The sequence below is a fragment of the Pristis pectinata genome, chromosome 13, assembly GCF_009764475.1.
Source record: "Pristis pectinata isolate sPriPec2 chromosome 13, sPriPec2.1.pri, whole genome shotgun sequence".
Taxonomy (NCBI): domain Eukaryota; kingdom Metazoa; phylum Chordata; class Chondrichthyes; order Rhinopristiformes; family Pristidae; genus Pristis; species Pristis pectinata.
The window spans coordinates 39,984,875-40,007,895 of record NC_067417.1 but is presented as its reverse complement, the minus strand read 5'-3'; the positions used below and the strand labels follow the sequence as shown (position 1 = coordinate 40,007,895).

At 40.4% G+C, this 23,021-nt stretch overlaps 1 protein-coding gene across 1 annotated transcript in view; it reads left to right on the top strand.

Annotated features, from left to right (window-relative positions):
• Positions 1–2,351: 2,351 nt before the first annotated feature.
• rspry1 (ring finger and SPRY domain containing 1) overlaps positions 2,352–23,021 on the top strand; it is a 43,724-nt gene continuing 23,054 nt past the window's right edge. The window contains exons 1-4 of the mRNA XM_052028115.1: positions 2,352–3,185; positions 12,464–12,516; positions 18,386–18,498; positions 19,758–19,884. Of these exons, the coding sequence (XP_051884075.1) occupies positions 2,785–3,185; positions 12,464–12,516; positions 18,386–18,498; positions 19,758–19,884 (694 nt within the window). The 5' untranslated portion in view covers positions 2,352–2,784. The remainder of the gene's footprint in view (positions 3,186–12,463; positions 12,517–18,385; positions 18,499–19,757; positions 19,885–23,021) is intronic.

Here is a 23,021-nt window from a genome sequence, read left to right as displayed (position 1 = left end):
AGTCAGGAGGCATGGAATCCAGGGAAACTTGGTCGTGTGGATTCAGAATTGGCTCACCCATAGAAGACAGGGTGGTTGTAGATGGAGCATATTCTGACTGGAGGTCAGTGACGAGTGGTGTTTCACAGGGATCTGTTCTGGGACCCCTGCTCTTTGTGATTTTTATAAATGACTTGGATGAGGATGTGGAAAGTGGGTTACTAAGTTTGCAGATGACACGAAGGTTGGTGGTGTTGTGGATAGTGCAGAAGGTTGCTGTAGGTTACAACATATCATTGATAGGATGCCGAGCTGGGCTGAAAAGTGGCAGATGGAGTTCAACCCGGAAAAGTGTGAAGTGATACACTTTGGAAGATCAAATTTGAAGGCAGAATACAAGGTTAATGGCAGGACTCTTTGCAGTGTGGAGGAACAGAAGGATCTTGGGGTCCACGTCCATAGATCCCTCAAGGTTGTCACGCAGGTCGATAGGGTTGTTGAGAAGGCATATGGAGTGTTGCCTTCATTAGTCGGGGTATTGAGTTCAAGAGCCGCGAGGTGATGTTGCAGCTCTATAGAGCTCTGGTCGGACCACACTGGAGTATTGTGTTCAGTTCTGGTCGCCTCATTATAGAAACGATGTGGAAGCTTTCGAGAGGGTGCAGAGGAGATTTACCAGGATGCTGTCTCGATTGGAGAGCATGTCTTATGAGGATAGGTTGAGCGAGCTGGGGTTTTCTCTTTGGAGAGGAGGAGGATGAGAGGTGACTTGATAGAGGTGTACAAGATGATAAGAGGCATAGATCAAGTGGACAGTCAGAGACTTTTTCCCAGGGCGACAATGGCTAACACGAGGGGACATAAGTTTAAGGTGATTGGAGGAAGGTATAAGGGGGATGTCGGGGGTAGGTTTTTTACACAGAGAGTGGTGGGTGCATGGAACGCACTGCTGGCAGAGGTTATGGGGGAAGATATATTAGGGACATTTAAGAGACTCTTAGATAGATACATGAATGATAGAAAAATAAGGGGCTATGTGGAAGGGAAGGGTTAGATAGATCTTAGAGCAGGATAAAATGTCAGCACAACATCGTGGGCCAAAGGGCCTGTAATGTTCTATGTAAATCCTCTGCTATTATATGGACATTCATGAGGTCACATCAGAATACCAAGTAGTATTATGATCTCCACAAATAAGGAAGGATATACTTGTCCTAGAGGGGATGCAGCAAAGATTGAACAAATGAATTGTGCCTTGAGGAGAAATTGAGTGAAATCAGGCAATATTTAACAGCTTAGTAATGTTGATGTGGAGACGGGGTTTCCCTTGACTAGAAAATCTCGAAACAGGTTTCAGATATATAGCCCAAAAGCAAAATATAGGTCCTCTCCAGTTTACGAATGCCCAACTTACGTACAGCCTGAACATATGAGTGAGCATTTGGGAGACTGGCGGGATGGACTTGCCGGCTACTGGTGGGCTGCAGGTATCTTCTACCACGTGGGAACTCAGTTCACAGCCGCATTTTCGATTTGCAAACTGTACGGGTTATGAACAGTTTGCAGGAACAGAAACCTGCTGTAACATGGGGAGGACCTATATTGTAAATCTGTAATTAGTCAGAAAGTGCTGTAAATACTTAGCAGATCAGACAGCATCTGTGAAGGGGGAAACAAAGTTTTAAGTGAATGACCTTTCAGCAGAACTATGGTTTATATAGAAGTTGATATCCAATTCTGATGAAATTCATCAAACTGAAACATCAACTGTGCTTCTTTCTTCGTGGATGCTGCCTGACCTGCTGAGTACTTTCAGGATCTTTTCAATATCAACTAATTAAAGCTGAGAGAAGAAGATAAGAAGTAGGGGTTGCATTGGGCCATTCAATCCCTTGAGTTTGCTGCACATCATCTCCAGAAATATAAACACAAAATACTGGAAATGTTCATCAGGTCAGTTCAGGCTGCATCTGGGGAAAGAGAAACAGAGTTAACGCTTCAGGTCAAAGACCAGGATCTGCTGTTCACTGAGAAAACAGTGTTTCATTGCTCAGTGAAGAAATATATGAGTCGGTTTATTCATTTATACAATTCCAGAGGATTCCTGGATGTGATTCTGTGAAAGTAGCAAGCAAGCCAATCTATAAAATGCTTGCCTTTTGTGTTTATATCGCTTTAAATAAATGTCTATTTCCCTTTTGTAATAAACCTCGACATTAACGAGAGAGCAAAATATTTCTTTTTATCTTGTGCCATACAGTTTAATCCTTTGGTGCTTGTCAAAGTAGAGGCGAGAACCCCACCCCGCCCCCCAAAAGGTTGGATTTCTGTGAATGGACTTGCCAATGATCGGAGCAGGGGTTCCCTCGCCAGCCGCCGGGGGCGGCAGAGGGCCAGGAGCAAGCCGGCAGCCAATCAGCGGGGCCCGGGGCTAGGGGCTCGGGGAGCGGCGCGGGCCTTTTGCAAATAAACGGCGAGCAGCCGCGGCGACCGCCTCGGAGCTCACTGCTTGCGGTTGGTGCTGGTGGTAGTGGTAAGGGGGGAGGGAAAAGGACGCGGCGGTAGCGCGTTGATTAGCGCGACGGGTGGGCGGAGGCCGGTTGCCCCGGGCTCGGTGCTCCGGCGGCGGAGGGGCGGGGGCAGCTGCCGTTTTGTTCCAAGCGATGTCGGCGGCGGCGCTCGGTGGCCGAGCTAAGATGGCGGGCGGCCTGGTGCCCCGGCTCGGGTGCCCCCTCGGCTAGAGCCACGGTGAGAGGCGGCGCCCGGGACAGGATGGTGACGCTGTCGCGGCGGGAGCCTTCCTAGATGATCGTAGCGGCCTGGACCCTATTCCACGCCACACGGAGCCTGGTGCGAGGGTTTCTGCTTTCCACTGAGCCGCCCGGCGCTGCGCGCAGCGCGGCAGGCCGCATGGGGAACAGCTGCGTGTGCCGGGAGGACAGCGACGCCGACGACAACGCGGCGGCGCCCCCGGCCCAGCGCGGTCACCAGCCGCCCCCTCCTCCGCCATCGTCGTCGTCCTCCTCTTCCCATCATCATCACCACCAGCATCACAACAACGCCGAGGGCGAGCCCAGGAGCCGCTCCCGGGAGCCGGTGAGGCCGCCCAGGAGGGGCCGGGGCCCCCATGAGCCTCGCAGGAAGAAGCAGAACGTGGACGGCCTGGTGCTGGATACCCTGGCTGTCATTCGCACACTAGTGGATAAGTAAGTCGCTGCTCTCTCTCCCCCCCCCCCCACCCCCACCCCCACCCCCACCCCCACCCCCACCCTGCAGTTCGGGCTCCCAGTTCTCTTTAAACCCCACCTTATTTTGCATCTGGAGGAAAGCTCTGCAATCCTGCAAGGGGGCTCAGGAAAATGTCAACAAGTTCCAAAAACTTCAGTTCTGAATTCAGAGAAGTCCCACTTACTCAGGCGAAGTTTGTCGCACATTATTTTAGAGTTCTTCAAAGTCTAACTTCCGATTTACAAATGACAGGAGTTCTCTCTTTATTTCCGGCAGGGTTGAGTTGCCCGCTGGCTGTCAAAACTTCCTAGGATCAGGTTTTTGAGCTTTAACTTGAATGTGATGCGATGGCAATTGCAATGCAGCTCAGGTTTACCAAAGTGCAGTGGTATTGATTGTGACAGTTTGAAATAATTTCGCGTTTCATGTTGAGGAAACGATATGAAGGGATAACCGAAGATGTTGAAGTAATTTGAGTACCACAGTTTTCGAATTCTCAGAAATGCATTATTGGAGCTTTAATGGAGTTACGATTCATTACTGCTGAGTTAAAGGGCTCCGCCCATCTGATTATGCTATATACATTACTACAATCGGACGTGATCGTACTCGCATCTGTGCTGGCACGTACTCCTTTTTATTTGTGATGGTAGTAAAGAAGAAATTTGTTCTCGTGCAAATTATAGTGCTTCGTGGTTTAGCGACCCCATACCAATTTTGCATTTGTAAATTTGTGCCTTTTTAGGGATACGCAGCAGGTTAGACAGCATCTGAGAAGAGAGAGACAATTAACTTTTCGGGTCAATGACCTATCATCAAGATACAGTATTTTATGTTTTTATTACAAATCTTCAGCATCTGCAGTTTTTGGTTATTAACTTCAATTGTAACTAACTGAATTTTATGTTGAATGCTGACTTAAAGAAAATTTGAAAATATGGAATTTGCTGGATTATTTGAACCATTTTTTAAAAAGAAAAAGCCAATATGTACATGAGGGTGCAAATCGAGGGATTGGAGGATATGGTGAAGAGAAATGAATTAGGAAAAGATGTTGATGTCTGGCTGTGCCAGAATAGGCAAATCCCATTTGGTCTGAATGAACTAGTTCTGGTCTATAGATTACAACTAACTTCTGTAAGAGGAATTCAAAGGCTAGCTTCATTAGAATGGCTTCCAATAGGGCATGATCCATCATGCTTGTATTGAGGATGTGGAAGAGTTTGAATGAAGTTTAAGGTATAATTTTCAAGTAAAAGCAAAGCTTTGGCTGGAAATCTGAAATAGTGAAAGTTCTGGAAGTGCCCAACAGATCAGGTAGCATTTGTGAAAAAGGAAGTGATTACCAGATGTAGGTGTGTTCTATTCCTGCACTTCTCTCAACCCTTCATCCTCCAAAATTGCAGCGGGGTTCCCTTGTCCTTCCCTTACCCCACTCGTCCACCTGCCTCATTCAATAGTTCTTCCACTATTTTCTAACATAATATCAGAAATAAAGGCATTATCACCATCTGCTTCATTATTCTGAAGGTGCTGTTTTTCCCCAACCCTTCTCTGGTTCACTCCAATAACAGCCACTGCCCCTTTCACTTCCTTTGCAGCTGCATGAGATATATAACACCTGCCCTTCTGAAATCTCGCCGCATGAAATAGCAGTTTGTTTGTGCTATTTGCCATTTAGTATGCCGTGTTTATTAATTTCCACTAGCTAACTAAATTTTATGTTGAATGCTGTCTTAGAGTTGAGTATTTCTTTATATCGGTGCTGTATTTGATGCTCGTGATGTACTTTCTGCAAGGTGGAGACCTGGTGCAAATTGATTGATGTAGTTGTGGAAAACATCCATTCTGTCCAAAAACTTGAGCTTTTGTCTTGCACTTTAATTCTCCCCACTCTGGTCTTGACCTCTTGGATTGTTCTAATGGAGCTCAAAAAATAATGAAATATTTTTCATCTGGACTCTTCACTGTTTTCTTACTCAAAATTCAACAATTTCAGGTCACAATTCTGATATTTCCATTTCTGTTCCTAGACTTTAGTTTCCTAATTTTATCCTATTATCATCACCCCCCCCCCCCCCCCCCCCCCCCAGTTACTTAGCACCAGCTCTTTTCTCACGTCTTCTGTCTTCCTTTTCATGGACCCTTTTCACCTTCACCACCTCTTAAAACTTTGTGTGCTTGTGGAATTTTTTTTGTTTTGTTTGATTTCCGGCATCTGTATTTTTTCCCCTCTTCCATTTTGCCACATTTCTCTAGATGCAATTGAAAGAATCTGCGCAAGTTGTTTCAAAAGCTCCTTTTGGCAGGAGGTTGCATACACTTTAAAGTTGTTCCCAAATTCCCCATTGAATTTGTTTCCACTTGCTAGGAAAGACATCTCAACAAACACCTAGATCTATCGTCGCCTCTGGTCGCTTTGCTCAAGAAAGAGGTGCTAGTCTGATTAATCTTAATGGGTATGACTGCTGAATTCTTGTATATTCCTTTTAAATCTTTTGTACCTTCAATTTGTAAATGGATAGCTATACTGTACACCATATTCCAGGTGCAGTCTAACCAAGACTCCCTAGAAGTTTAACCATTCGGCTTTAAATTCTAACCCTTTAAAAATGACCCTGGTTCTTTTTCTGCCTGTTGTATGCCCTTAACTGACATCTCAATTTAGTGATTTGTGTATTACTTTGCATTTGTGTTTAACAACATTTTCTGATTAGTTTTGCGGACTAGTATTACTTGTCAATGTAATTTTTTTAATAAGATGGCTATTTATGTAAATGATAAACAAGTGGTCTCAGCAGTGATTTCTTCTTTTGAACACGTTCATCTTTTCCCCGATCTCTCTTCTATGTGCACACACCACTCTTCTGTTTTGTAGTCAGTGGGCTGTTCATTCTAAAGGTTCTGATTTTTGCAGTAACAGTGAAGCTGCCATTGTTGGCAATAATTACATTTTGAAACTGCCAGCTTTTGGAATATGTACATACAACTAAATTTGTGCCTAGGGGTTAATGTCAGTGATTCTACCAGAGTGTTTTACATCTTTGCCAGTATAATCTTCAGAAAGTGGAAATGTGGCAAGGACTTTTCTCAGAGTAAAATACCCTAATGGTTCCAGGTTGTGTGAGGTGTAAAGTGAGCTTTTAGTAAAATAGCTTAGTTTAACTTAAATGTGTGGATTGCAAATATTTCTAACATAATGAATTGTAGAATATGAATTATTGTGCTCTGTGATAGTTGAATTCTATAGTAATGTCATTCTCGTGTTTCTACTTTTATTTCAGTCAGTGAAATAGTTATAATTTAATTTTTTTTACATCCTGATTTGCAATCTGTGAGCATTCCCACATAGCCCGGTATTTGCTCCAAGTGACAAGCTGAACTTCAACAAAACTTTTGTATTTAACACTGAGTGGCTGCCAGACAGGAATGCTTGCCAAGAGAAGTTGGCCTGCTCCCATGTAGATGTTCTCTGTGGCAGTTGGGCTGCCACAGTTGGTTTTGTGCTGAGGTGGAAGGTGCTGTGGTAGTAGCATGGTGCAGAATGAGTTTTGGCCATAAAAAGCTGCAGCGAACTGATATGGGGGGTGGTTGGTGGCCAGGCCGCATACCTGGTTTTGCCAGCTGTCGAAGCTAATATTTGGAAGCACTCAAACTGTTAAAAGCTGTAGTGTTATTCAGACTATTAATTTTTATTAAATGATCTAAACTCAGTTAGACAAGCCCAACAATTTACTTTGGTCCTTTGCAATCGTTCCTCGCTATTGATTTCATTGAAGGACTTTCCAGTGCAGGTTGTTCAAATGGTTATACCATAGTACGTAGTGGGGAATTGCTGAAAGTTTGGGGTCCAATATCAGCACAGCTAAGGGTGGGGTGGGGAAGCAACTTGGCTGACATGCAAACTTTAGGATTTCCACATACACGATTACCAGACTTTTAAGTGAAAGTAAAGTGGAGAAATGAATGAAGCAGTGATTGTACATACAGTAGAGATGGTGAAAGTATGATCTCGGTTGGTAAGGTCCTGATCTTGGGAATTTCCATTCTACCTCTTTGTATTAGTATTCCTCTTTGACCATGCTTTTAGTGATCTGCCCTTGTCAAAATTTTTTCTTTTAGAAACAAAAATCCTTCGTAAAATACCTTGCATTCTTTTGGATGCTTTACTACTCCAAGATGCTCTTTATAAACACATTATTTTCATTGTTTAATTGAGTAATTGAATTATGTTCACTACTGTCAATCACTACGTCCTTCACATGAAGGTTTTTCCCTGATATTGTCTCCACTGTTGCAAGTCAGTTGAATTCTTTCACTGTTGCTCTCCATTTTTTTTCTATCAGCCTTAATGCCATTATTTTAAATATTTATATCAATACTCCCCATTGTCATCTTGGCTCCAAGCACATATTGTAATCCCTCTTCCATGTAATAGAACAACCCCATCTCTAATTCTTGAAAGCTTTTGTATTTCCTGAATTGGATTCACAGTTCTGGTTGAACTGGTGCTCACTGTGACTTCCGAGCTTCTGTACTCCACACTAATGTTTAAGAAGTCCAGTTCCCATATGTTTTGTGAACTGTTTAGTTCCCTGTCCTGCTATTCTGCAAAACTGTGTACAAACAGCCTCGCATCTTTTACCTCTTGCTTTGCCTTTAAAATTGTGCATTTACCATATTGTCACTTTTTTCTACCAAAGATGTGTATTTCATGTATCGTCAATCTGTATATTCCACCTTTCCACTTTGTTCCTCCCCCACCTCATGAGTCTATTGCTGTCCTCCCAATATTAACAATAATCCAAATTTTGTCAGTGTGTACTTAAAAGTTGTCTGCAGTGTTCCCAAGACATGAACGCATTGGAACAAGCAAGGGTCTTCAATGTTGCTGGCAAATCTATCGAAACCCTTGGGGGGGTGGGAATGCACATACCAAATGCACTGTGCTTGCCTACCTGCCTCTGTTACGTCATTTAGGAAAAAACAATCAAATTAGTCATTTGTGATTTGCTGTTAAATCCATTGGTGGCTCTCCTTTTGGGGGATGCTCTTACAAACGAAATGTTATAGAGTTGTACAGCATGGAAAAAGGCCCTTCTGCCATCATACGTGTCCATGCCAACCAAGGGGTATATTCAAGCTAATCCCATTTCCCAGCACTTGGCCCATATCGCTTTAAATGCTTGTCATCCATATACCTGTCCACATACAACTTATGTACCTGCCTCAACCACTTCCTCTGGCAGCTGGTTCCATTTATCTACCACCTGCTGTTTTTTTTAAATATTCCCCTCGGGTTCTTATTAAACCTTTCACCTCTAACCTTAAAACTATGTCCTCTAGTTTTCGATTCCCAATCCATGTTGAATGTAGTCTTTGCTGTCGGGTTGAAATATGCAGTCCCATGCCACTGTTTCAAAGAAGAGCACAGGTATTATCTTGTTTTGACCAATTAGCTAAAGACCTAATGCCTTTAATGAAATGAGGTGCATCATCCATCACTTGTGTGTGATTTCACACCCACTAACACAGTTTGCCTACTGAAATTGCCAAGCAAACCACGATGTTCACTACGAAATTTGGGATATACTGACTATGCCAGCAACATTGAAATTGTAAGGAAATGATTTAACAAAAGTGAATTCTCACATCTTGAGTGAAGTATTTTCTGTCAATGAGTTGGCAAGACAACATCTTTCTGTATAGTTATTCAAGCTGAGATTGGGTTAGAGATGCAATTTGTTCCATGGTTAAAGGAAAAGTTCAGTGTTTCTGTTTGGTAATATCATTGCTTTGTTCACCTGGTAATAGACTTCCCAGGGCACACTACTAAGGGTCTACACCTTGAACGCACTGATGATCTTTGACAGAATACAAATCTGACAATGATGCTTAGTGTCATGTCATTCTGAGACTTTTGCATTTTGTCTCTGTTCAAAAACTGTTGAATGATGTATGAATTCTAAATGTAGTTTGATTTAAAACTGAAATGTATATAAAACAATGAAAACATTAGGCTCAGACTAAAGGAAACCATTTTAGCAATTCTCCAGATTAAGAATCCCCATTGAAATAAATGCTTTTGAATCAGTGAGAAAAATTCTCCTGCATAATGCAAGAGAAACTCAGCAAATCTGGACTCTTCCTTTATCCATGTGAAGTCATGGCAATGCAGCAGAATGATAGATACAGAGGCACCAGTCAGAACATTGTAGATTTGCAACAGGTCTATATATGTACAATGGAAAAGTAAGAGACTGCAGATGCTGGGATCTAGAGCAAAAGATGAACTGCTGGGAGAACTCAGTGGGTTAAGCAGCATCCGTGGAGGCAAAGGGATGATCAACATTTCTGGTTGAGACCCTCATCAGGACTGAGGGAGTAGAGGGGAGATGACCAGTATATAGATGAGAGGGAGGGATGAGACAAGCTAGATGGGATGGGTGGAACCAGATTTTGGGGGTTGGGGAAATGCTGGGCAGATGGAGCTGGGAGGGGATAGGAAAATGTTGAGACAGAGGCTGGTAGGTGATAGGTGGAAACATAAGAGAAAAATAGAGGGAAGGGTAGAGACAGAAGTTGGTAGGAACCAGATAAGGAAGGGATGATAGGCAGATGGAACTAGGTAGGGAGGGGTGATTCTAGCCGAAGGAGGGGAAGGAGGGATGGAAAAGGTGAACAAAGGGAAAGAGACCCTGGATGTACTGGTGGGGGTGGGAAAAGAACATGAGGAGTGTGTTGTCTGAAAATGGAAAATTCAATGTCTATACCACTGGGATGTAGGCTACCCAAGTGGAATACAAAGTGCTGTTCTTCTCGTTTTGTGTTTGGCCTTGCCGTGGCAGTGGAGAAGGCTGAGGATGGTCAGGTCAGTGTGGGAATAGGAAGAGGAGTTGAAAGGATTTGTAACTGGAAGCTCAGGATGGCTGCTGTGGACAGAGTGCAGGTGCTTTGCAAAATGATGGCCTCGTCTGTGCTTAGTCTCTCCATTGTAGAGGAGGCCACATTGCAAGCACTGAATGCAATAGACAAGGTTGGCGGAAGTTCATATGAAACTCTGCCTCAACTGTGAGGGAAGAGGTCCAGCGACAACTGAACCACCTGCGGTTACAGCGCAAAGTGCTAGGGGACAGGGGAAGGGTTCATGAGAATGGTCCCTGTGGAAAGCAGAAAGAGGAGATGTTGAGACTGGTGGTGGGATCCCATTGGAGCTGGCAGAAGTGCTGGATGCAGAGGCTAGTGGGGTGAAGGATGAGGGGAATTCTACCCTGTCTGGGGAAAGGAGGTGGGGTGAGAGCAGACGTGGAGGAAATGTACATGCAGGGAAGCCACATTTCTTGACGAAAGAGGACATTTCAAAAGTCTGTGACTGGAAAGCCTCATCTTGAGAACAGATGCAGCAGAGACAGAAAATCTGAGAGAAGGGGATGGTGTTCTTACGGGAGACAGCGGGAGGTGTAGATCAGGTTGCTGTGCGAATCCGTTGGTTTACTGCAGATATTAGTGGATCATTTGTCTCCTGAGATGGACAGAGATCCAGAAAAGGAAGTGTCACTAGTAGTCCAGGTGCATTTGAGGACAGGGTTGGAAGCTCATGGCAAAGGTGATAAAATTGATGAGTTCCACACAAGTGCAGGACGCAGCACCAATGCAGTTGTTGATGTAGTGAAGAAAGAATTGGGGAGGGGTACCAGTGTAGGTTTGGAGCAAGGACTGTTTGACATAGCCAACAAAAATATGAGAGTGCCCGTGGCTGCTGCTTTGATATGTAGAAAGTGGGAGGAACTAAAAGAGAAGTTGTTGAAGTTGAGAACAAGTTCTGCCAGGTGGATGAAAGTGTTGGTGGAGGAGAACAAGTTGAGGCATGTAAACACAAGACTTGTGCTGGTGATTTGCCTTTCCACACAATTTGGCCAATAGTTTGAAATTTAGCTACTTTTGAATATAATTTGTTGTTTGCTACTTTGAATACCTACAGCGTTGATAATAGTCATACAGCTCAGAAACGGGCCATTTAGCCCACTGAGTCTACCCGGTCCATCAAACATCCATTCACACTAATCCCACGTTTAATCCCTTTCTTTATTTTCTCCACATTTTCATTCCCACCTGTCCTCACCCCCACCCCTGATTCTAGCACTCACCTACAGACTGGCTACAATTTGTAGTGGCTGATCAACTTACCAACCTGCGTATCTTTGAGATGTGGGAGGAAGCCTGAATACCCAGAGGAAACCCTTGTGGTCACAGAGAGTATGTACAAACCACACAGACAGCACCTAAGGTCAGGATTGAACCCGGGTCCCTGGGCAGTGAGGCTAGTAATGAGCAAATCATCTCCTTGTCTGGTATAAAGGGGAAGAAATGAAGAACATGCAATATGTAAGAGCCTTGTACTGAAACAGACTTTGCTTTTAAATAAAGGCTAATGTTTTAGAAAGTGAATTAAGACTCTATACTCAATGGTCTTGCATTGCTGCAAGATTTTGGTATCTATTCTGTTCAGTCAAATTGAAATGCTTCTCAGTGCACCAGGTGCTATCTATTGCAACTGAACACACAAGACCACAGCATTTACAAATAATGACTTGTAATCTCATTGACATTCATTGATGGCTCTTTTTCCGATCATAAAGTGTACGGTGTACCTTGTTTAAAAAATTATGTTGACTAATAGGAGAAATCAGACCTGTTTGTTCTTGAAAGTAGAGGGATGACTTGTGTAATTAAATCGGGGTTGGATTTGTAGGCAGGGTTATGTGACCTGGTCTGTCTAAAAAGATGGAAAGATATTTAAATATATTAAAATACATCAAATTGTGCACATTTTTAAATTGGAAATGTATTTGAACAATGATATTTGAAAGGTTTAGTTCCTGATCGTTTTGTGCTTCCATTTTCATCGCATCAGTTTGGATTGCAACAATTTTAATTGCGACTATCTGTAAAATGCAAGTGGTTAGTTATGATTTGAGATGCATCTTTAGGATTTTAATGAAAACCAGTATAATCATTGTCTTGCTGAAAAGATTTGGTTAGCTGACAAATAGTTGATTATACTTGGCCAAGTAAAGTTCAAAAAGTATAAAATGCAGATGATTCGTGATACGGTACACTGCTTAAGTCAATGAAAAGGAACCATGAGTTACAAAACTCTCTGGTTAAGGTTTTTAGCAGGCTTGCTGTTGTAATGATAATTCCTGCAGATTGTGACTTTTGGTGCAATATGCTGAGTAACTTCTTTTTTTTTCAGTGATCAAGAGCCTCCATATTCAATGATCACCTTGCATGAAATGGCAGAAACAGGTAAGTTCTGAACTGAACTAAATAAGCCACTAACTTCATGCAAACTGAGTTGAAAATGAAATCGCTAATTCAGTGACTTTATCAGTGCACAAAATAAAACTTTGGAGTCAGAAATCTAAGTGACAGCCACGGTTATTGCTATGAACCTAATTAAAGTACATGGATCCGTCATCAACTCTCCATTTGTCCTTGGTTTCATTTCTTCCCTAAGAAGCGTTATTTGACTGAATTCTCAATTTTCTTAAATACCCCACCTTTTCCCCTTCTAATAATTGAAACTGCAGATTGTTCAGTTTGTTAGATAAACTTGATACATAAGATTTTTTTTTAGAAAAGAATTCTCAACATTAAAATGCTTCCAAACTACCTAACTATATAAATTGGTTCTGAATGGTAGTCATACTGGAGTTTGGCAATTGTATCAATAGTAGGTAGAATGCAAAAGTATGGTTCCAACATTGAGCATTGTCATTGACTTTTGTTTTATTTCTGTTTTTCAGTGCACGTTTTAAAAATACAAATGAGTAGGAAGCTATGAACTTTCCTGAAAATTATAAAGTTAAAATTGCATTAATCTTTAGAAAAATACCAGCAAAACTGAGTTTACAAACAATTGGACTATTTTTAATTTGTATGGAATTTTACATTCTAGGAAGGCCGCTTGGGTGTTCTTTTATCCTTGCATCATTCCATTCTTTGACGTGTTTTATTTTCTCCATATAATTATGTAGCCTCCCTATAAATGCATCTATGATATTGTTATCAACCATTCTGTGTGGAAGAGGGGAGAGCATTTATTTGAGAATGAAGTTTAAGCCAACTCAAATATGTTTAGAAAAAATATCTGTTAATTTGAACTGAAATACCTGTTTTTTATATGTGTAACAGAGCTTGTTTTGCCCACCTTGCCATCTTGGAACATTGGGGTGTAGAGTGTGATGTAGAGTGAATGGTTAGGCATCTCAGGTGCTGAAAGTAGTGTTGCCAGCGAGGTTGATGATATAAATATAACCTTTTGAAAGAGACTGATTTATTGAGTCATTGATGGCATGAATAGAAGGCCTAACAAATGTGACTTGAGCAATTAACTCAAATAGTCATTATGTCTCAAATTGGCATTCTTTCCTGACAATAAGTGTATTGTGTAACCTTTAAAATGTAGATTCCTGTCTAGTTCCAGATCTTATTCATATCCCTACTTTCTTTCATTTCATAAATGTTATTAACTCTGTTGTAGGGTACTTCATCGTTCTATCTCCATGGCAGTTATATGAAGGAAATGGTAAATCTTTCTGTCAGTGTTGAAATTCTGTAAATATCGAGCAGGAACTCTTAACACAGTTCCAGGAAAACTTGTTTATGATGAAGCAAAAAAATGCAGGGCTACATTAAAAATAACCTTGGGTTCCTTTGTTAGTTTGGTTATTAGTGCAATTTGTTTCCTGCAAGATTCATAATTGCTGAGCCTATTTTTTTTAATATCCTTAAAGTTTGTGTTTTTGTCTGGAAAATTTGTTAATTTAAAAAAATAAGACCTTTGTGTAAGTGGGCTTCCTTTCAGTAGAGTTGCTTTCAATTTATATTTTAGAAAACATTGCCAGTATGATGCAAAGCCACGTCTACTGGAGAGGTTCTGGGTTTGACGATTAATCATTGCTGAAGTTGAGCAAAAAAAAAGAACAAGTGGTTAAAATGAACTGAGTATGCCTATTGCTGCCACAAATGGAATTTGCTCCCATATGGGGTTGATGGTGTTGTGGTTTACCGAGATTTGAGAATAACCAGGAGACACAGGACTCTCCAAGAAGTTAAACTTCCATTTGCAAACAAAATCTGTGACAGTCAGATAGCCAGTTACCAATCACCCTCTGATTACTGCTCTCTCTGACTGCCCCCGAGCAAAGCTGGCGAACTTTTTTTTATATACCTTTTTCATAGCTCAATTACATTATCACAATTCATCATGTTCTTTCTTATCTCCACAGTTTCATCCTTCAACCATTTGCCTTTCGCCACAGTCATTTCCTGACTCAGTCACAGGGTGCCCCAATTATTCAAGGGCATTGGGAGTACTGGTACTAGGTTTATTAGCTACAAGGCTAACGGTTATAAAACATCACAATGTGCCCCTATTACTTATGAGTCCTAAGACTTGCTGGCACCAGGCTTATCAGTTATGAAAACTATCAGCTACAGAACTGCTACAAAATTATTAATCACATTAGCCATAACAACCATTAGCTACACAATAGATCAACAGTGTCTTCCTAGGAATGGGCTAACTATTTGTTTAATGAGCTATATGTTTCCCACACTAAGAGTTTCCCGCACTCGGGCTGGAGAAAGAGACCCAGCGGCCATCTTAAACACAGAGCAGACTATGAATTAAAAAAAAGTGTACAGCCTCTATTTTCTATGTATTCTATAATGGTTGATTTGTGGCAAATGAGGGCATTTCTGGGCGGCTTTAGCATTTTAAAAAAAAAACAAGTGTGTTCTGACAAGACTAGTATTTATTGCCTGATTGTGGTCTGTTGCCTTGAATTGCTAGATAGTTTAAATAAAATTGAATGGCATACAATGCCACTTGAGAGAAGAAATAAGAGGCTACTTTGAAATGTGCTGAGTTTTCAACTTCTCAAAGTTTCTTCTGTCCTTTGTGCAACATAGTAAATCTGTAACACCGACTTGATTATCTCCACGTTAGGAGAAACTTGTGTGCTTTACCTCCTTCCCCACGATTTCTCTTCCCACTAATCCAGACTTCCATGTTTTGGTAATTTGCCTCTGCTCATTGGCAGTCTTCTGAGACTCAAGTCATACATGTCCATTCCTTTTTTTTTGTTACCTTTTTCTAATCTCTTCATTGCTATATAAATCAAGACAAATTTGTTAGTCATTTGATTTAAGTTACTAAGTATTTTCTGTATGAGTTGGCAGATAGGCTTCCAGGTGCTGACCACTCATAGCTCAAATCTTGGTAGCTCTTATGTTGGCTGTAGAAGAGCAAGTATTCAGAGATAATTTGGGCTTCATCTCTCAATCAAGACATGCTCTGATAATATAATTGAAGAAACTATTGTGGAGGAGTCTGTAATATGGAACTCCAGAGTATATTTTTTTTCCTTGAGGTTTGAGATTGCTTAAACTAGCCAAAGTAAGTTCCACAAGCTGAGTAGTTTGGCACTTGCCCAGATCCAAACATTGAAGAAAAGTGTCTTGTGGAATTGGCTGTTAATAATAGAATTTATAACTGACAGTATAGCGCTTGCTTACAATTTTATTGATTGCAGTGGCTAGAAGTCTGCCATCTGAAATTTGGGCTAATTTTTTTTGCCTTTTCAAATCTTAACCCAATGGAATGCAAGTGATTTGTAACAATGAGCATATGCAGATTATTTGTAGTCCAGACAATAAAACATTGAACTGCAAGTGTTGGAATAAATAATGACTAGGTATGTGAGCTTTCTGTAATATGCTTAAGTATTAATTAATGCAAACTGAAGGACATCAATTGACTTTGAGTGTGTAAGTTTCTCTTGCTTTTTCCCACAACTGCCAGTGCAGCGTACATAAGGTGAAGCTGACTGGAATTCTACTTTTAATGATGGGCAAAGATGTATAAAAATCTTGTGTCAGTCCAGATTTTATTGGTTTTTATTTTTGAGCTGCCTTCTCTTAGGAGCTTCCCTTTTGAAGGTTTGATTTTTGGGATTTTTATTGTTAAGTAGGCTGACAGCAGTGATCACAAATGGGAGTGTGCACTGAGTGTTTTCATAACATTTAAATATTATAAATTCAAGGTATGACACCTTTTTCCTGGCTGATTTTAAGGTTTAAAGAACTGTGCCACATGGTGAAAATCTGCCTCCAATTGTTTGAACTTAATGGGCATAATGCAGTAAATTGATGTGCGGTGCGGGTTTAATAGCATGTAATTAAATAACTTTGTAATGGAGATTATAATGCACCTGTACAGTGCACACTGCCAGTTTGAACAGTGGTCGTAGATACTCGTAAACATTCATAAACTGAACGTTCTCTTGCAAAAGCTTGTGTTATTGGTGCAAATGGTATACAGGTTTTTGTGCAATATCACTTGGTTATTATTTCCTTTATGGTGTAGGGAAAAAAATGTCCCTGAATTGGTCATTCCCAGAATTTCTTTACTTCTGGTGTTCTTAAGTTTATATATCTACTAATGAGTGAGATGTGGAGAGTTGGTTGTGTTGATTTGTTTTAACGTGTCTGAGTGAGTCAGATGTGTAGACTAGCTGTTCTTTTCTTTCCCCCAAGGTTGGTATACAAGATGAATTCAAGCATGTCTTGCACAAACTCACGTGACTAACTGAGCCTTGGCTTCAGAATCTGGTTTTATTTTGTAGTTTAATTCTTGAAAATGGTTGAAATTGAGTTGAATACTCGACAATCAAAATATGCATTGCTTCATTAGAAAGTAAGCAATATCCTCAACCAGGCAGTATTCACTGAGCAGTGGCATTGAGAACGCTCTCTTCCATTAATAAGTGTTGTACCTGCACAGGATTTGTTTCTTTTTTTAAATGTGAAGTCTCTGCCTAGAAATCATTTGTCTGATTAGAGCAGTTGGCTATTAATGATTTGTGTAGTTGAGAGCTATAGTCATAATTTGTTGACACTTTTATCTTCATTGTGTTTCTAGAAAAGCAGATATGAGGCAGCAAAATAATATATTCCACCTTTCTTTTTGTTCTCTTGCATTGACACCAGCACTTTTGAATAAGGCAACGATTCTGGCCATTTGACAAAGCCCAAATGTAATTTTCTCAACTTCATTAAAGTTATCTCTATCATGAAGGTATTTGATTGTTTGGAATAGTTTTCTTAAAATATGGTCTGGATTTCAGGGGGCTGATCAGTGAGATCAAGCAGTCTTGGTAAATTACTCCTTTTTTCTCATTCGTTGCCGTCAGACACCATTTCTAAAGAAATCCGAGCATCAAACAACATAATATCGTCAAACTGGCTGAGTGGTAAATTGCATCGAATGCATCAGAGATAGCAAACTAAGAAGTAAAATGCAACATTTTTAACAAGTGTTTTAAACATTTTTATAGTGTACTAAATAAAGATTGAAACATAGAGGAGACGAAAGTACCTAACTAAAATCCAGTTACAAATTGTGTAACAAACTTTTAATTTTAAGGGTACCTAACAGTGAAAATCCATACATACTGACATTGTCATCAATGCATTGAAAGGTGAAATTCCATTGAAGGTGCAAAAGAGTACACATTAGAATAGTGATGAATTTGACAATAGCTGATAGATTTCCATGTTTAACATGGCAATATGTGGTGTTTTGTCATTATAATTGCAAATTTCGTCTTAGCATTTTTCTGATGGATACATGTTACTACTGATATGCCAAATGTGATTGAGGATGGAGTGCAAATTGAAAATTCTTTCTGTCAACCATCCCCAAGCATTTTTCTGCATTTTTCATTTGTTTAGCATTACATTTTGTTGTGCTGCTATCATTCAATAACTGGTGTAGACTTGAGGTAGATGATATCATTGGTCAGATAGTTGACCATCTTTAAGATAGGTAGAAGTAGTGATTTGAATATGTATTTAGTTGATGGTATAATTTGAGCAATGTCCAAAGGTTTTAAAACCTGAAACGCCTATGTATTCCTATTCATTTAAATAGTAAAGAAAAATTCTTTTTTTAAATGCCATGCTCTGGGACAGATAATTAAGTGAAGTTTCCCACCACACATCGCCTAAATAAAACAATTTGAAGTGAAAATGAGACTTCCTGAAAATTTGTATATTTCATTGATTTGGACTGAGCTGAATTTAATGTTCATTTTGTTTTTGGTGACAGATGAAGGCTGGCTGGAAGTAGTGCAGTCGCTGATCAGAGTTATCCCTCTAGAAGATCCATTGGGGCCAGCTGTTATTACGTTACTGCTTGATGAGTGTCCACTGCCAACCAAAGTAAGCAGTTCTTAAATTCTAATATCATATACCACATCCAATGTAGAAGAAACAGTCTTAAGTGATGCAAATCTGCATTAATATTAGGTGTAATCGAATACAATGATTTTTCATAAAATTGTAATTGACATTTGAAGTTACTAAATTTTAAATCCAAGTTTTCAAGTTCTAAAGGAGGAAACATAATGTACTCTATTAAATAGGGAACATTTAAGTTGTATCGAAAATGTATGTAGTCTGGGGGGTGGGGGGGGGGGGGAAGCAGGGAGAATCTTGATCCAATAAAATAATGATAAATATAGATGTAATTTACTTGCCCCTTTGAATCAATCTTTTCAAGCCTGTGAATGGCTGTAAAATGGAGGAATTGACCTATCAAACAGCACTGTAGTTTGAGGCAATTAAACATGTTGCAAAGTTTTTTAAACTAGTTGGATAATGTGTACACTTGATCTCCAGTTGTTCCATTGTAATTTAACCTCTTTCAACATAGCCTGGACTTAACAGCACCCAAAGATCAGACAAAGTAAGACAAAGCATTTATGCTTGAGTCTATAAATATGGTAGTTGTGTACCAGTCAATCCAAGATGTGTTTTCTACAGTTTCCAGTGAGAGATCTTCCTGTACACTTACATTCTCTTAAATCTTCCCATCTGTCCATTTCTAAAATATTACAAAATATGACATTAATCTATGCTACTTGTAGCGATTTCCAGTTACAATGTGCTCTGTGATTAAGAGGTAAGCATTGCTAAGCTTGTCTCTTTCCAATACCTGCCTACTGTTCAAGATTAGATTAATTTCCATAAGTAGATGTAAGTAGTCTCTTTTTATTCTCTCATGTTAAGTGTTCACTCCAACTTGCATTATATGTTGGAAAATGCTTGGGTTAATCCATCTTATTCTCTTTCCACCTCAGCTGGTGTATAACTACTGTTTACAATATGTATATTGCTTTGTAAAGATCAGCACATTTAAATGTAAACTGCATAAAAGAAGGTGGCAAAAGTTATCAAGTAATGTGCAAATTGGACTAACTTTGGAATAAATAACAAAAAATCATTACCACTTCTGCATAACCTTCCTATATTTTTACAGTTAGTCTCAACTTGGCAATGACTTGCATTTAAGGAGACTGAGATTTTAAATAAAGTGATCACGTTTGCAACAGCAAAGCTTTCCATGGAAATAGTTTTGTTGATTTATTTAAATAATATAAAATTGAACAGTGTCAAATATTTTTAAATATCTTTGTTAGGATGCATTACAGAAACTATCAGAAATGTTGAATTTAAGTGCGTCTCTAGCAAAACAGGATGCTTGCAACCCAGCTAAACATCGCAACACCACTGCAGTACTGGGATGTCTGGCTGAAAAGCTTGCAGGTATGAATACCATTTCAATTCTCTAAACACTTTTGCCTTCAGTGGAGGGTGTGGGTGATGGTCAGCAGAAATGCACAAAGTCCACAACTTGGATAGTTCCTAAGCTCTCTTCCGGTAATACAATGTTACAGTTGTGCTTAAACTGTTATTGTGAAATCAGAATGTGTTGAAATTAGTGCCATTCAACAGTGGGAGGGAAAAGTAAATTAAATTATGAAAGAATCAAATACTAGAAATCAGTGGATAGTCTTGAGGTATTAACCTGTGGAGCAGGCATGATTGAAGTACTAAATTAAGCTTTATTAATTAATTGCCTTTGGTATTCATTACTTAACAGTCTGATTTGCCTGCATGAGGAGGGTCGGAGGGGGAGGGTAGATGTTGAGCAAGTTGGTGCAGGGTACTATTATTATGAGATGGATACAAAGGTTTTCTGGTACTTGTGTCATGTAATTTAGTGATCGCGTCATCGATATTGTCTGGCATAATGCTCTTTACTGCATGAAATTTCACATACTGATGCAGTTATATATTATGCACACATTTGTGGGGCGCAATCTGGCATATGTACTCTTAATGTATATACTCATTTTTCAAAGTGGTCATATTGGTTAACTGAGGAAATGGTGGGAAAATGTGTGCTTTCAAATTTAAGGTATTGTTGTTTACTCATAATTTCCCAAGCCGTCAACTGTAATTTTCTCAATTATGTCTCTTTTTTTTAATCCTGTAGCAATTGTTTATCTTTAAGCATGTGCTGTGAGCTTTTTAAAAGAGAAGAAATGCAATCTTTTCAAAAACAATATATTTTCAGTAATTGCTACTCTTCCTGGGGTTAGAATGCTAGAGGATTACTACCTATCAGTACTGATGCCTGTTAGTTCATCCTTATAATTTTACTGGCAGAGTGCAAAAGTCCTTAAAGTATTGGCTGCTTTCTTTTGTGAAAAATCATATCCCTTTGGTCTTGTGAATAAAAGTGAAATAGTCATTTGGATGTCGGGTCTAATCTGGATAATGCTATCAAATGTCACTTTGGTTTTTGTTTGAATTAGAAACCTGGTTCTCTGTTTAATAATCCAGATGTTTATGTTCTTAGTGTCCCTGCTTACTGGCATATTTGTTATTACATAATCACTTACCTGATATACTCTCACCATGCCAATGAGATTGATTATTTAAATGATTTGTGAAATTGCCTGGGAAACCTACTGGTAGCTTACCCATAAACGTTAACTGCTGTGGTTTATTGTACTGATGCATGGGTAGGCAAGAAGTGTCCTAATATTTTCAACATCATGCAAAGTAATGTATTGTACGTCAGGAGGGGTGAGGAAGGAAAAACATCCCGATTTGTTTTCTCAAAGATGTATTTCTCTGTTTTCATTTTCCATTTTCCAAATTGAAACTTTTCCTTGTTTTGTATGTACAATTAAGTATTCTGGATTTCTCTTAAATTGGTATTGCAAAGCCTCCCCGAAGAATTTCTGCAGTGTAAATACATCATTAACATAGAGCATTACAGCACAGTACGGGCCCTTTGGCCCATGATGTTGTGCCGACATTTTATCCTACTCTAACCCTTCCCTCCCACATAGTCCTCCCTTTTTCTATCATTCATGTGCCAAAGAATCTCTTAAATGTCACTAATGTATCTGCCTTCACCAGCTCTGCCGGCGGTGCGTTCCATATGCCCATCACTCTCTGTTTTTAAAAAAACTTGCCCCCCCCCCCCATTCCTTCCTCCAATCACGTTAAAATGATGCTCCCTTGTGTTAGCCATTTTCACCCTGGGAAAAAGTCTCTGACTGTCCACTTGATCTATGCTTCTTATCATCTTGTACACCTCCATCAAGTCACCTCTCATCCTCCTTTGCTCCAAAGAGAGAATCCCTCGCTCAATCTATCCTCATAAGACATGCTTTCCAATCCAGGCAGCATCCTGGTAAATCTCCTCTGCACCCTCTCGAAAGCTTCCACATCCTTCCTATAATGAGGCAACCAGAACTGAACGCAATACTCCAAGTGTGGTCTAACCAGAGCTCTATAGAGCTGCAACATCACCTCGCGGCTCTTGAACTCAATACCCCGACTAATGAAAGCCAACGCTCCGTATGCCTTCTTAACAAACCTATCGACCTGCACGGCAACCTTGAGGGATCAGTGGACGTGGACCCCAAGATCCCTCTGTTCCTCCACACTGCTAAGAGTCCTGCCATTAACCTTGTATTCTGCCTTCAAATTTGATCTTCCAAAGTGTATCACTTCACACTTTTCCAGGTTGAACTTCAGCTGCCACTTTTCAGCCCAGCTGTGCATCCTATCAATGACATGTTGTAACCTACAGCAAGCTTCTGCACTATCCACAACACCACCAACCTTCGTGTCGTCTGCAAACTTACTAACCCACCCTTCCACGTCCTCATCCAAGTCATTTATAAAAATCACAAAGAGCAGGGGTCCCAGAACAGATCCCTGCAGAACACCACTAGTCACTGACCTCCAGTCAGAATACGCTCCATCTACAACCACCCTCTGTCTTCTATGGGTGAGCCAATTCTAAATCCAAACAGCCAAGTTTCCCTGGATCCCATGCCTCCTGACTTTCTGAATGAGCCTTCCACAAGGAACCTTATCAAATGCCTTACTAAGATCCACGTACACCACATCCACTGCTCTACCTTCATCAATGTACTTTGTCACATCCTCAAAGAATTCAATCAGGCTCGTGAGGCACGACCTGCCCCTCACAAAGCCATGCTGACTGTCCCTAATCAGCCCATGCTTCTCCAAATGCCTATAAATTCTGTCTCTAAGAATCTTCTCCAGTAATTTGCCCACCACTGAAGTATGACTCTCTGGCCTGTAATTCCCAGGGTTTATCCCTACTCCCTTTGTTGAACAAAGGAACAACATTTGCCACCCTCCAGTCATCTGGCACTACTCCTGTGGCCAGTGAGGATACAAAAATCATCACCAAAGGTGCAGCAATCTCTTCCCTCACTTCCCATGATAACCTTGGATATATCCCATCTGGCCCCCATGACATATCTATCCTAATGTTTTTCAAAAGTTCCAGCACATCCTCTTCCCTCACATCAACATGCCCCAGCGTATCAGTCTGTCGTACGCTATCC